The 13481-nt window shown below is 42.1% G+C and overlaps 1 protein-coding gene across 1 annotated transcript in view; it reads right to left on the reverse strand.

The window, feature by feature from the left end:
- Window positions 1-1648: 1648 nt before the first annotated feature.
- The window catches only part of DCDC2C (doublecortin domain containing 2C), a 70659-nt gene continuing 58826 nt past the window's right edge, over window positions 1649-13481 (reverse strand). The window contains exons 9-10 of the mRNA XM_070511487.1: window positions 8287-8355; window positions 1649-1813 (exon numbers count right to left, since the gene is read on the reverse strand). Of these exons, the coding sequence (XP_070367588.1) occupies window positions 1649-1813; window positions 8287-8355 (234 nt within the window). The remainder of the gene's footprint in view (window positions 1814-8286; window positions 8356-13481) is intronic.

The following is a 13481-nucleotide window of genomic DNA, read 5'->3' on the forward strand; positions in this document are numbered from 1 at the left end:
TTTAGAATATTGAAAAATCCTAAAAATTGATTCATAGTATTTGTTAAAACAGATTTTTTTAATTATCTGTAAAGTGAGAACCTCTTTAATATGCTACAGGAAAAAGCAAATGGAAAATGGAAAACAGCTTTTAAGAATACACGCAAAAGTGAAAATAGATTCTAAACAAAGGAATTCAATGTTTTTACTTTGTTTTCTTATCTGTATTTGCTAGTAATTCTACAATAAATATGAATCATTTATAATTTGATAAAGTATTCTTAATTTTAAAATGTGAGATGTCATAGAAGAAAATTCAACTTAAAAATGCAATCAATGCCAACTGTGAATAAGAGATTGTGTGTGCCTAATACTGAGAAAAGTGAAAATATAAACAAAATCAAATTCCTACTTTCAAGGACTTTAAACCTCTGGTAGGAATCATGATTAGACTGGAGAATAACAGTAATAACAGTAGCTATGATTTACTCGCAGCCCACTGTATAAGGTGCTTTATGCATATTGCTAATCTTTATACTGACCCCACAAGTTGGAAATTATCCCAGTTTTACACATAAGGAAACTGGCTCAGAGAAGTGACAATGCTTTCACAGACACAGTTTCCATACGTCCAAAGTTTTCACTCTTCATTCCATCATGTTCGGTAAAACATTGTGATTAAAAGGGCAAGTGGCACATACGCCAAGCAAACGATAAATTTTCCAAAGAATTCTGGACACTAGAACCCGAGTGGATGTTATTTAAACTTGCAGGGACATCCCCACGAACACTCATTCTTGTTTTTCCAGTAAAGTGCAGATAGGTTGGTTCTCGAGAGTTCCAGAGGGTGGAGTGCCAGATCACAAAATTGATTACACTGATTTTAACAAGAGAGTTAAGAGTGGGAACAACCAAGCGTATAATTTCCAACTGAGGAACACACACTTTCAGTCAAATAATGCAAACACAATTTTAAACATAGATGTGCTATACTTTTCAAGAACTTTCAAATCCATTGTCTCGATTGATACTTGCGAAGTAGATAAACCTATAAACATGTAAAATAACTGTCACTTGAATTACTGAAGCGCAGAGAGGTAAGGTTACTTAACAAAGGACACCTAGCAAGTTAAAGGAAGAACCAGAACTGGAATTCAGAGGTCTTCTACACAGCTGCGCGATAGAAATACGTGCACAAACACAATGGTAGCTCACGTGCGTGCCCTCTCCCCAATACTGTCGGTATTCTTTTACAATTCAGTTATTTCTAAAAACATAAATAAAAATCGTAACACTGAGCATATTTTATATATATTAGCACTAATCCTGGAGGTTGATTTTGTTATGAATAAACCATCGAACAAACTTCAAATGGCGTGGGGCACTAAGGCTCTGAGATTTTAAGGGGTCTTCCCAAGGTCACACACGTGAGTGACGGATGGAGCATTCAACTCTAGGTTGATCTCATGTCAAATCCCAAGTGGTTTCCACAAGCTGGCTTGGATTAAGCAACCTTCCCAAATATTAGTATTTATGGCCCAAGTTTTTTATGGAGTGATGAGGTGTATAAGTAAACTAAGGAATAAACAAATAAAATCTTACGTACTCAGACAAAAATCAGAATGATCACTTAATCATTGAACAAGTAACAGTGAGACTGTAATTTCACTTAGGACAAAGCTACTGCTTTCAAGGAGATGGACATATCCTTGCCTGCCACATGAGGCCAGCTGCCCAGCCAGAGCCTCGCCTTCCCAGGGCTGCAGGCCTTGTGGCTATGGAGGAGTCCATCCTCCTTCCGGGACTTCACCAGGTTGACACATTCATCCTTAGCCTAATGGCCAGGGTCTGAAGGTGTAGGTTTGATGACTGCCCAGAAAACCCAAGTGAGTGCCTCCAGGTGCCCGTGTGCAGATAACTCCTGGAGGGCATCACCAATTCATGATCCTAAAGGGGTCTTCATTCTCCTGTTTTTCATCTGCCTTCACAGTGGATCCATCCACCTATTTGGAATGCCTTAATGAAGTCTTTTTTCCTCTGAGTTTGTTTTCTATCTCCAGGAACAGAGCTACAGGACATGATGGAGGCATAGAAACTGTATTTCTAAAAAGCACCTGACAAGATTTTGAAATCCACTGATTATCTTGTTAGGTCTGTCTTCGGAATAGGAAACACAAAACTACAGAATTTGTTGATACAAACCTTTCCTTCATTGTCTTCATAAAGCCTTTCATCTTCTTTTTCCTATTATTAAAAAAATAAATATAGTAATCAACTATCTGCAAGAAGGACACTGTCACATAAATCCTTCATCTTCCCCAGCTCCTCTCACTTCCTGGGCTGGGTCAATCTTTCTTGTTACACATATCACTCAGGAGTTCCCCTTCGAGCCTTCGCGCCCTCCCCAGCTCCATTTCTGTGTCCCACTTCTTCCTACTCCCCTTCCGCTTTGTCGCGCACTATCCTTTCCCATTCTAGTTCTTCGTTTTTCTGTACATCTTGTTAAATACTTTTATACATATACAGCATACTATATACTCTGTTGCACCTTCGTTTTTTTTTTTTTTTACACTTAACACAGTCTCTTGGAGTTCTCACCCTTCAGGATATGTGGGTCTACCTCATTGTTTTTACAACTGTAGTGTTGTCCATTGCATGGGTGAAACAAAAATCAATCAGCTCCTAAGAATGACTATCTCATGTTTCTCTTTTTTGTTATTAATAAGTATATTTGTGAAATACCCCTAGCTATGGAAATCATGGTTTAAAAAAATGCACATTTAATTTTAATAGAAACAGCAGAAATCCCTTCCCTAAAGACTGCACCAATTTATACTTTGACCCTGTTAAGAAGCATTGTTGCTTTCCTACATCTTCCCAGCACTGGACAGTGTCAATATGATTTTTTTAAAAACTCGTTGTTTATGATCTGCATTTCTTTAATTGGGAACGATAAGAATATATTTTCTTACGTCTTTTGGAGATTTGTCTTCTCTGTGGATTTCTGATTTGTTTCATTTGCCTTTCTTTGATTGGGTTATATTAATGATTTGGGAGCCATTTGTAAATTAAGAAAATGTTACTTGTGTCGCAAGTAGTTTCCTCCATGTTTTGGACTTTTGGCTTTATGGTATTTTCCAAAGAGAAGAGTTTCATTTTTGCATAGAGAAATGTCACGTCTTTGGGGATGGTTACTTCTTAACACATAGCCTTTTGAGACTCACTGAATATTCAGCTTCATTTTCAGTCCCATGTAATCAGGAATCACTTCCCCCTGGCTTTGCCACACCCCTGCCTTCTGATCCAGAGTTCTTCAAACTGCCACAAAGCCGTGCGATAGTGACCGACAATCCTCAAGGTGCTTGAGCAAGTTCAAGACCAGTTACTCCTGTGTGCCTGGTGATGTGAAAAGTGCTAAGGATGACAGTGAAAGGGACTGAGCACAGACCCTTCCTTCACAAAACTTATCTATCAGAGGAGACAGAGGCACGCGAATAACTCTAAGAAAAGCCAAAGTGGGACTCAGATGGTGTGAGAAGTAGAGACAAAATACTGTTGGGGACCATGGAGGAAGAGACACTACCTCTTGGTGAAAGATCCAGAAAGCTTAATGAGGAGGTTGGCATTTACAAGGAGCCTTGGAGGGTGGGAGAAACTAGGCAGAAAAAAAGGCAGAAATTAGACTGAGGGCATGCCAGGCAGCACGCACAGCGCAAAAAAGAGACAGAAAAGTGCCAAGCATACTCTGAAAGAAAGAAAAACTTACCACCCAAAATATTAAAATCAACGTCTCTTTCTCTCTCCCTCTCTCCCTCATCTCTCTCTCTCCTCACTTCATCAAATAAACCAAATTACCCATGAATTTTTATATAGCCTTTTCCAAGGCAGGAAAAACTGAAAAACTATTAGGAGTCTGATAACCCAGAGTCAGAAAAAGCCTTAGGTCCTCGCACAGGACCGCCCATTCCCATGCGTAAGTCTCTCTGAAACCTGCCTGCAGAACTGGCCTCCAGCCCACCGTAAACTACCCCAGGGGTAGGGGGTTCACGCCCTCCTTGGAGAGCCCGAATACGCGGTCTGGCCATACACTTTTCAGCACTGCCGTTCACCTCTTCCACGTTCCTTCGGAAACTTTTCAAAACTTTTACACATGGTTTACAAATTTAGTGGGTAGCATAAACAAAAAAGCCTTGCTTGCACATAAAAGGTTTTACAATCAATGGATCGAAACAGATCAGGCACTGAAAGAACTAGAGGAATTCCAGCCTATCTTGATTCAGACAGTTCTCAAGCACCCGGTTTAATTAAAATCGTGTGCCATGAACACAATTTGAAATGCATAAAAGGAAAAAGGAAACATTTCATCTTTATAAGTTCACAGAAGTTTTTCAAATTAGCTAATTAATGTTGATAATATTCTGTTTTTAAGATGAAAAATATTATTCAAGTGTCAGATATTGGCAAAGATGGCATGACTGTATAATGAACACATTTGAAGCATCCTCTGGAGGAAGAGGTGTCATATGAAAGCACAGCTCTATTCTTTGCATTTGATTTTGTCTTCATCTACTTCTGTGCCAGTGACACACACGATGACAAAATAAACACACTTGTCCATAATTCCCAGGGCGGGGGGGTTGAGCAGGATCTGATGGTAAGACCTACATATAAATAACTCCCTCAGTCTGGGATTGCTTTAAATGCATAAACGCCAACAGAGTTGGGGCTGGGAGAGGAGGCCGTGGGGAGCACTGCTTACTCCTTACAGAGCTTCTGTCGGGGATGATGGAAAAGTTCTACACACAGATAGTGATGGTGCTTGCACAACATTGCAAATGCACTTAACACCATCAACCTGTACATGTGAAAATGGTTAAAATGGCAAATTTTATGTTACATATATTTTACCACAAAACTATTTTAAATGATAACAGAAATCCTTGTGATCAAACATCAGAAATATGTATTTTTAAAATGATGTTCATGATAATATGCTCTCTTACAACTTTCCAAGGTCATTACCCTTTTACTCCAAGATTGTATACTTAAGTTTAAGCAACTCGTCATAGGTAACTCGAAGCCACAAATATTACTAAAAGCCTACTGCCTCTGAAGCACTTTCCTAGACACTGTGAGGACATGTAAGATGACAAGGCACATTCTCAGCCCCCTATGGACTTCACAATCTGTTTAGAGGTGGGCGGTCAAGCCAGAAGCAACACGTGTAAGAAACCTAACCTAGCCAACATCAAGTAAATATCACAGGATTAATTTCAGACAAATGAAACGCCAAGTGAAACTGCAGTCCACTGAGAGCAGACACAGATCACTGTGGCCTATTGATCAGAAAGTGATAATTGAGAATTTTTGCCTTTTTATTATTAATACGAGCTACTATTGTGCATATAAAATGCTTGCTCTCTTTCTGATCCTTCAAAAACATAGGCTAGATTTTAGGGCCAAAAACCTTCAATTTCTTGGGGCGTTCCACACCCGTAAGGAACAGAGACACCAACAAAGTTTTGTCTGGCTCATGCTGGGAGCAAAGACGAGTTGTGTGGACCTGACAGAACTAAAACGTTTCTGGACATCCTGCAGACGATCAGCACAAGACACAAGATCACGAAGCAATTGTTCCAGGAGGAACAGACCACGAAGCCTGATACAGGAAATATCTCTTCTGAGAAATTACATGCAACTAGCGTAGTGCACTGAGGAGAGGAAAGCACAGGCTCTGGAATCATTCAAAACTGGGTTCACAGCCAAGCTCCCCTACTTGCTGACTCTGTGACGTCATCAAGTTACATGTGGTCTCTCCTTCCCACTGTTTCTGAATCTACAAAGTGGGCTACTGACACCTACCTTGAAGGTGAATGTGAGGCTGAGATGGGACACGTGTGAGAGGGGCCAGTGTGGTCTCTGACACAGGGCAAGCGCTCAGTAAATACCGGTCTGCTCTCTCCAGCCCTTCCTGTCCGACTTCCCAACATTCAGGTTTGGGCAAGAGAGGGAAGGTCTGATTGCTCCTTCTCACTTCTTTTCCCTAAAAGCTTAGATTCTTACCCCAGATATCTAAAAGCGAGGTATCTGGACTTGCCATTATTCAGATAATATTGCTTGCATTAAGAAAGACACTTCGACTCACTGTAAGAAATTCAATCTCCTGACTGATGTCAAGTTACTAACGCCCCCAGAGGCCTGAGTAGATTTACATAACAAGTCAACAAGGCTAGATGACAAATTTCGATCTGTACAAGGTATACAGGTGATCGTGTAAACTCAGTGTCATCAAAATGCCCGTGTCATATTTCTACTAAAACACAGCATTCAGCTCCTCCCTAACTTAGACATAACAGCAGTCCCGTGTTCTGCTCCCTGAATGCAAGCAAGTGGTCTTTTTTGCCCCTCTTCTCATGCTCTGCGGCAAACGTCTTCCCCACTGTCGTCACCCCTTGTCACCAAAGCAATTAAATATTCTCCCTCCTCATTTGACAGTCTTCCCAAATCTTCCGGACACAGACAGGACAGCTTTCCCTGAAAACTGACTCCAAATCAAAAACACTTCAGAATATAAAGAAGGAAGAGCGAATTGTTTGAAAGATCATTCCCTTCGACTGTCTGTTTAGGTCATAAACTCCTTTGATGTTGAAAAACTTGAACAAACTTCCTGAGGACCCGTGTCTTTTCCCACAAATGCCCCCTTTCAAGATGAGCAGACCCAGGAGACAACTCCCAGTGGCTCCAGCGTGCACCCACGGGCCCTCTAGAGTCATTTCTCTCCCGTCTTCAACATGGTGCCCGTAGCTGCAGGGCAAGTTCAAGAGTAGGAACGTGTTGGTTGTGAGGCTGTTGCACCTTCAAGTTTATTTGTAGCTCAAGAGGATTCAGCATCAGAATAGACTCAAATTTGATAGCCCAGATTTATTACACAACCTCCTGCTTGGGGCCAAAATTTAAAAAGCAAGAAAACCCAGCCAGCCCCGGTGGTCTAGTGGCTAAGATTCAGCGTGCTCACCACCACAGCCCGGGTTCGTTTCCCAGTTGTGGAATAACACCACCCGTCTGTCAATTGTCATACTGTGGTGGCAGCTCACATCGAGAACTAAAAACCAACAACCAGGATACATAACCACATCCTGAAACTTTAAAAAAAAAAAACAACAACAAGAAACCACCTTGAAAAAACAGATTTTTTCAAACAAACTCCCAACAATCTGTTTGTTAGGTGTATGAATTGTAGATTTAAAGCAGATGTTCTTTTTTTTTTAAGATTTTACTTTTCCTTTTTCTCACCAAAGCCCCCTAGCACATAGCTGTGTAATTTTAGTTGTGGGTCCTTCCAGTTGCGGCATGTGGGACGCCGCCTCAGCATAGCCTGATGAGTGGTGCCATGTCTGCGCCCAGGATTCGAACAAGCTAAACCCTGGGCTGCCTAAGCAGAGCGCACAAACTTAACCACTTGGCTGATGGGCCGGCCCCTAAAGTAGATTTTCTCTTAAATATTCTCACCACAAAAAAAGACAAGAAAATGGTAACTATTGTGGTGATGGATGTGTTAATTAGCTTGATTGTGATTATTTCACAATATATGTCTATACCAAATCATCAAATCGTATACCTTAAATGTATACCATTTTAATTGCTAAATATCCCTCAAAAAACAAATAAAAGTATTTTTTTCCCCATTCACATATGTTAGATAGATTAGTCATATAATCTCACAGCACACCACGGACTCACGCTTCCCACACTGCTGTACATCTAAAGCATCTGGATCGGAGGAACAAACCAACCACACAGCCGAGTCCTCCCGTGCGAGCTCATGCTGCCATCTACAGAGCGCACACGGCACACATCCTGCCGTCCCCCAACAAGACGTGCTATTTACCAACACCAACGACCAGCCAAACAGCACATCCATGGTGCCCATGAAAATGGAGCCGCCTACACCTGTCCGCCATGGTTCACCTCCCCCAACTCTCCCCTCTAGAAATATACTTCAAAGTTGGTAGAAAACAAGTTTTTCAGTCTGTGAGTCGAAGTGCAATAAAAGGTAATTAGGACAGGATAGAAGCCATTAAAACTATTCCTGTAATTTCTGGCACATAAGAGACCTCATCTCAGGTGCAGCCCGCCTGGAGAGCACAAGCTACGCTTCTCATTCTACGCTGATCTGTACCCTGGGACCAGCTGAGGCTCTCCAAGCCCTTCTCTATCACATGTGAACTCCATTCAGCATGTGAAAAGGATAAAGAGGGGCCTTAGACCAAAGCCATTAAATACAAGATAAAAGTAGAATTGATTTACCTTGTTGCTTTCAAAATCAGGAGCATCATCGTGTATCTCTTCAACTTCTTTAACTATCTCAGCTGGTCTCTAGGGCGAAAATATGCCGTGTTTTAGATGTACTTATAGTCAACCTATGTCAGACTCCTTTAAAGAAGCAAAAAGCACACGAAATAGTGTGACTTTCTACATCAGTTCGAGGACAAAGCTGAAAAGTCACCATAGTTTTTCCACAGTGCTAATTCAAATACAGGATTGTGGCCGCTCTGTATTTTTACCTTTGGCTCCACCAATGAAATGCCAACCTGTTTAACAAAATTGTTGGATAAATCTTTAAGGAGAAACACTATAAATCCATTTTGTGTAAAAAAAGGAGTGGATTGGTCACTCCAGATGCCTCTGGTCAGCAGGTAATAAATGCCATTGTAATTCTCGGTGCACCCTTGGGGACACCAACCAGCACCCTCTTTCAGTGTTCAAGAGATGCCTGCTATAGCCTGGCTGATCTCGGTCATCGCATAGCAGTGTGTGTTCAGTCTCCTTGTTGATTATTTGCCAGCTTTCAAAACTAGTTGGCAAAAGGCAATGCACTGTCCTTAATTGATGCCCTGGAACCTCTCTCCACCCTTGGGGAAAATCATGTAGTTCTGTGGCAAAAAATAAATCCCTCCCATAGGGGCTAGTTCATTTACATTTCTGTATCAGTAAGCATATGCAGATGAGACTGCAATAACAAGCAAACCAAGTGCACCTGCTATATGTCCACGGTGGGCTTCAGAGGGCGCTTCCTGCTCATCACAGCCACCCAGGACACCAGGCTGATGGAGACTCATGTTTCCTCACGTCTCCATGCTCTCAAAGGCACAGAAGGGCAGTGTGGCAAATGTCTGCCCAGAAGAGTCACTCATTTCTTCCCCTCACCCATCATTGGTAAGGCAGGTCGAATAGCCACACCTGAGTTAAAGTGGCTGGAGAAGTACATTCTTACCATGTGACCAGAATTGATGTTAGTGAAGAGCCCTAAGGATCCAACAGCTCCTGCCAGCTGACTGTTGAATGTGCAAGAGCAGAGATCTGTGGCTACGTAGACATGGGGGTGAGTACGCAATACGGCAAACCCATTAGCTCAGGCCTCAGTCATCCAGACTTCCTGAAAATTCAGACTATGACTGTATGAGCAGTCTCTTCCTACAGTTTACATAGAAAAGAATACAACTCTGTGGGGACTGCTCAAATCAAACAAAAAAATAAACTTTTCAAAAGCACATTCTTTCAAGGAATAATTGATGCAATGCCAATCGTTGATTCATCCACTTATTCAGCAAATATAAACAGAACGCCTACCATACTGCATTCCCCCCCAAGCTGAGACACAATAGTGACAGTGAGTATAAACAAACATGGCCTTCAAGTAGCTTAGAGTCCTACAGGGAAGGCAAATATTAATCAAATAGTCACACAATTAAGCATAAAACCACAACTGTGATAGGGGCTACATGAGAGATACATGGAGCTAAATAGAATATAATAGATTTAACACATACGGGAGACTAGAAAACATTTCCTCTAGTGTGACTATTAATTTAAAATGTGAAGGATGAAAAAACATTAATACATAAAAGGAAAAGAAAGACCATCCCAGGCAAAGGGATGTGACAGCCATGTTGCAGGAGAAAGCACTGAGCTTTAGAGATGTCAGGGATGGCGAGTGTGCGGAGAAGAAGAGTGATCATAGACACCTGGCCAGGAGACGACAGTAGTTAGGACTAAAGTGATGGCGATGTAGAGAGGGAGGGCTGGATCAATTCCAGACATATTTAGGAGGGAAAATTGATAGAACTTAAGATGATCTGGATGTGCAAGAGTTGAAAAAGGTCAGTCTCAGGAGTATCTCCTAAGTTTCTTTTTTGTCTTAGCGGCTGGATGGGCTATCATACATTCACTGAGACAGGACGAGAACAAGGCTCGAGGATGCTGGGGAAGGAGACCATGGATTTATTCTCACTTTGCTGAGCTTCAGTATCTTAGAACATCTAACAGGTGATATAAACTCAGCAGATGTATGTATGTGCTGGAGCTCAGAAGAGAGAGCTACACAGAGACTGAAGCCATGGTGATATAGAATTCTGCCCAGGGAAAAGGTCTAGAGTGAGAAGAAAAGATGCCCCAGCCCTGACCCATGTTGAAGCCCAACATTTGATGGCCAGATAGAAGACCAGAAGCTTAGAAAGAAGAGTGGCCAGAGAAAGAAGGAAAATTAGGAGATAGGTGGGTCTTGCCAAATGAAGAGAGTGCAAAGGAAAAGAGAGCAGCCAAAAGTATCAATTGAAAGTGAAAGGTCAAGCGTGATGAGAACTGAGAAATGTGCTGGATTTGGTGGCATCAGGTCAAGAGCTGTTTTGGATCATTACGGGCAGAAGTCAGAAAAGGCGAAGGAGAGAGGAGAAGATGGAGAAAGTGAGGAGGGACCACTCTCTCCAAAGACTGGTTCCACAAGTGAGGCGAGAGATGGGTGCTGCCCAAAGACGACTGAGGAAAGGGAGGGTTTGTTTTTGTTTATAACAGGAGTGCTTTCAACATGTTTAAAATCCAGCCAGGAGGTCAAGTGAAGGGAGAAGTTGAATATACCAAAAAAGAAAAAAAATAATTGATAGCACAAGATTCTTGAGAAGCTCTGAGGGGACAGGATCCAAAGCCTGGGAGAAGGTAGGAGGATGGACATTTCAATCATGAAGAATGGGAAGATGGTGCAGCCTAAACACTCATGTGTAGACACTGATAGCTACCTATCTCATAGCCATTCCTTACCATGTTCTGTGTTAAAAAAAAAATCCCAATTTTCTTCACATATTAGTCGTTAATTCAGCAGAGCCTGGGCCCCTTTCCAGACACCAGAAGTAAACCCTGATTAGTCGACACCACCAAAAATCGATCGCCTCTCTCCACTAGCAATAAGGATTAGGCAGAGGCATGCGGTAGATTTCTGGAGCGCCCCTCAGAAGACTTCTCTCACTATTTGAAAAAGACACAGGAAGGAGACAGTCTCTCTGATCTTCTCAACATTCATGAGTCTCAAGGTGCCTCCCAGAGCTGAGGCAAACATCTTGAGACTGTGAGGAAATGAGCCTGAAGCCAACAGTCAGCATACTGAGGAAGGCAGGATGTAGCAATGGGAGGAACTGGGCCTCAACTGCACCTCTGAGCTGGACAACTGGAAGCTTCCATCACACGGAAGGCCTCTAGCCTTCTATTACATAGCGTGATAAGTGTTCCTTATTGTTTAGCCACTTCTCCTTAGGTTTTCTGTTCTTCACAGCTAAAAGCATCCTAACAGATATAGTACTAATTATACTTTTTAATTTATTCATTAAAGTGGATACCCCAAGGGCCTTTGTCAGCTTAGTCTGAGTTTCTCTACACATCTGAAAGTACCAACGCTTTAAAGCTCCATTATGTTTTTCCTAATTAAACAACACAGAGATTACACAAATTTAGACTGACCTTCTCCTAATTAGTCCACATTATTTGGGTTTTACTTTAGTTAGTGTCTTATTCTTGGCCCTGTCTCTGGAGTGCAATGAAGTAAAGGAAGTGGTGGGCAGGGGCATCGCTCCGGTTGCTACTGGAGAATCTAAGTGAAGACACCCTCTCCTTGCACTGACTCTTGGGGACCCACTGAATATAACTGAATTTCAGTAGAGGTCGGAACTGGACCCAGTCCTTTGTGATTTCAGCCATTGCCCCTTCTCATGCATGACCCCGAGACAGGGATTTGCACACATGCTGGTCGCCTGCTGGGGAAGCCGTCCTGGGGCTAACCCACAACAGAAGGGCACATGCAGAGAACTGCTACCCCATCTCCCCAAATAAGGAAGCAAACGTCAGAGTCCTGGGCCAAACAGAGCCCACAATTCTAGGCATTTTTCTGTCTTCTTAAAGTATTTATAAAAATTAATCTTAAATCTGGCAGAAGACATTACTCTTGTGAAAAATGTGTTCCTTTAAATGAGACAATTTCAACTTCAATGTTTTAATATCTGGGTGCCATTTTTGTGTGGATTCTAAGTGCTAAAAATTGTTTTCTTAACATTGGAGTATAATACTCAGGACTTTCAAAGCCAGTGCAAAAATTCATCACTCAGAGAAGAAAAGTTTATAAAGTGGACTGTTAACACGACCGCCAGGTAGGCCTGCATTCCAGCTCCGCTCATAGAATGTTGGAGCAGGAGGGCTGGGTGGCAGGCGGACACGTTATCTGCTATGAAAACCAAAGAGAAACAAAAAATTGAAAATAAATTGTAATTTCTTAAAAATAAAAACTTAAAAGGAGACAATGCCCCATAGGAAGAAAACAAAAAAGGTGGCTATGGGTGGACCATATCCACGGCGATAGATGACCATCAGTAAAACCCTTCGTACACCCCAAGTTTCAACCCCTGGCATTCTCTCCCTTTCACTTCATTGTATTTCCCCCAAACTAAGCCTTCTGCCCTGTGCAGGAACCATGTGGTTCAGGACAAATAGGGTCCAGCGACTTCGAAGCTCCCCCACTCACGATGCGGGGAACTGAGGCCACTCAGGTAACTAAAATGTGCTTCTCTAACCGGCGCCTCCACCCTGTTCTCTCATGAGCCAACGACGGGCATCAGTGGAAGCCTGTGAGGGTCTCCACATCAAGGTTGTTCTCAAGAACGAGCTTTTACCGCCAGGAGCCCAGGAATGTGAGAAGGCACCTTCCAACACACGCAGGGAGAGAGGGCTCTGCAGAGATCAACGGCCAGCGTCTCAGCCGGTAGAAAACCAAGTGACTGAAGTTGGAGGATAGAGAAAGGGGCGTCTGCGATTGGAAATATATAAAGTAAGCATCACTCCATGAGTACATTAAAAATAAAACAATTAGAAGACAGAACCAGAAAAATGGGAGCATTTTAGGAATCTGAGCCCAGGTCAAAATGCAAGTGAGCAGTCATCGTGGACCGTCAGGAAGACACGCTCAAAGCAGTGATAATACACCAATAACAATAATCAGGGTTGGAGGGGGGAGTGGGTGATAAATTTAGTGTAAAAGGAGCTGGCTAAAATGTCTTCATTTACTTATTACTATATAGTTCTTAAATGTGCAACAAAAATATTTAAACTGTTAGTTTGAGTTTTAAGAGAAAATCAAATCTTTTGGTCATTTTTTTCATGTCAGGGAAAAGAATAAATAATATTAC

The sequence above is a fragment of the Equus asinus genome, chromosome 6, assembly GCF_041296235.1.
Source record: "Equus asinus isolate D_3611 breed Donkey chromosome 6, EquAss-T2T_v2, whole genome shotgun sequence".
Classification (NCBI taxonomy): Eukaryota; Metazoa; Chordata; class Mammalia; order Perissodactyla; family Equidae; genus Equus; species Equus asinus.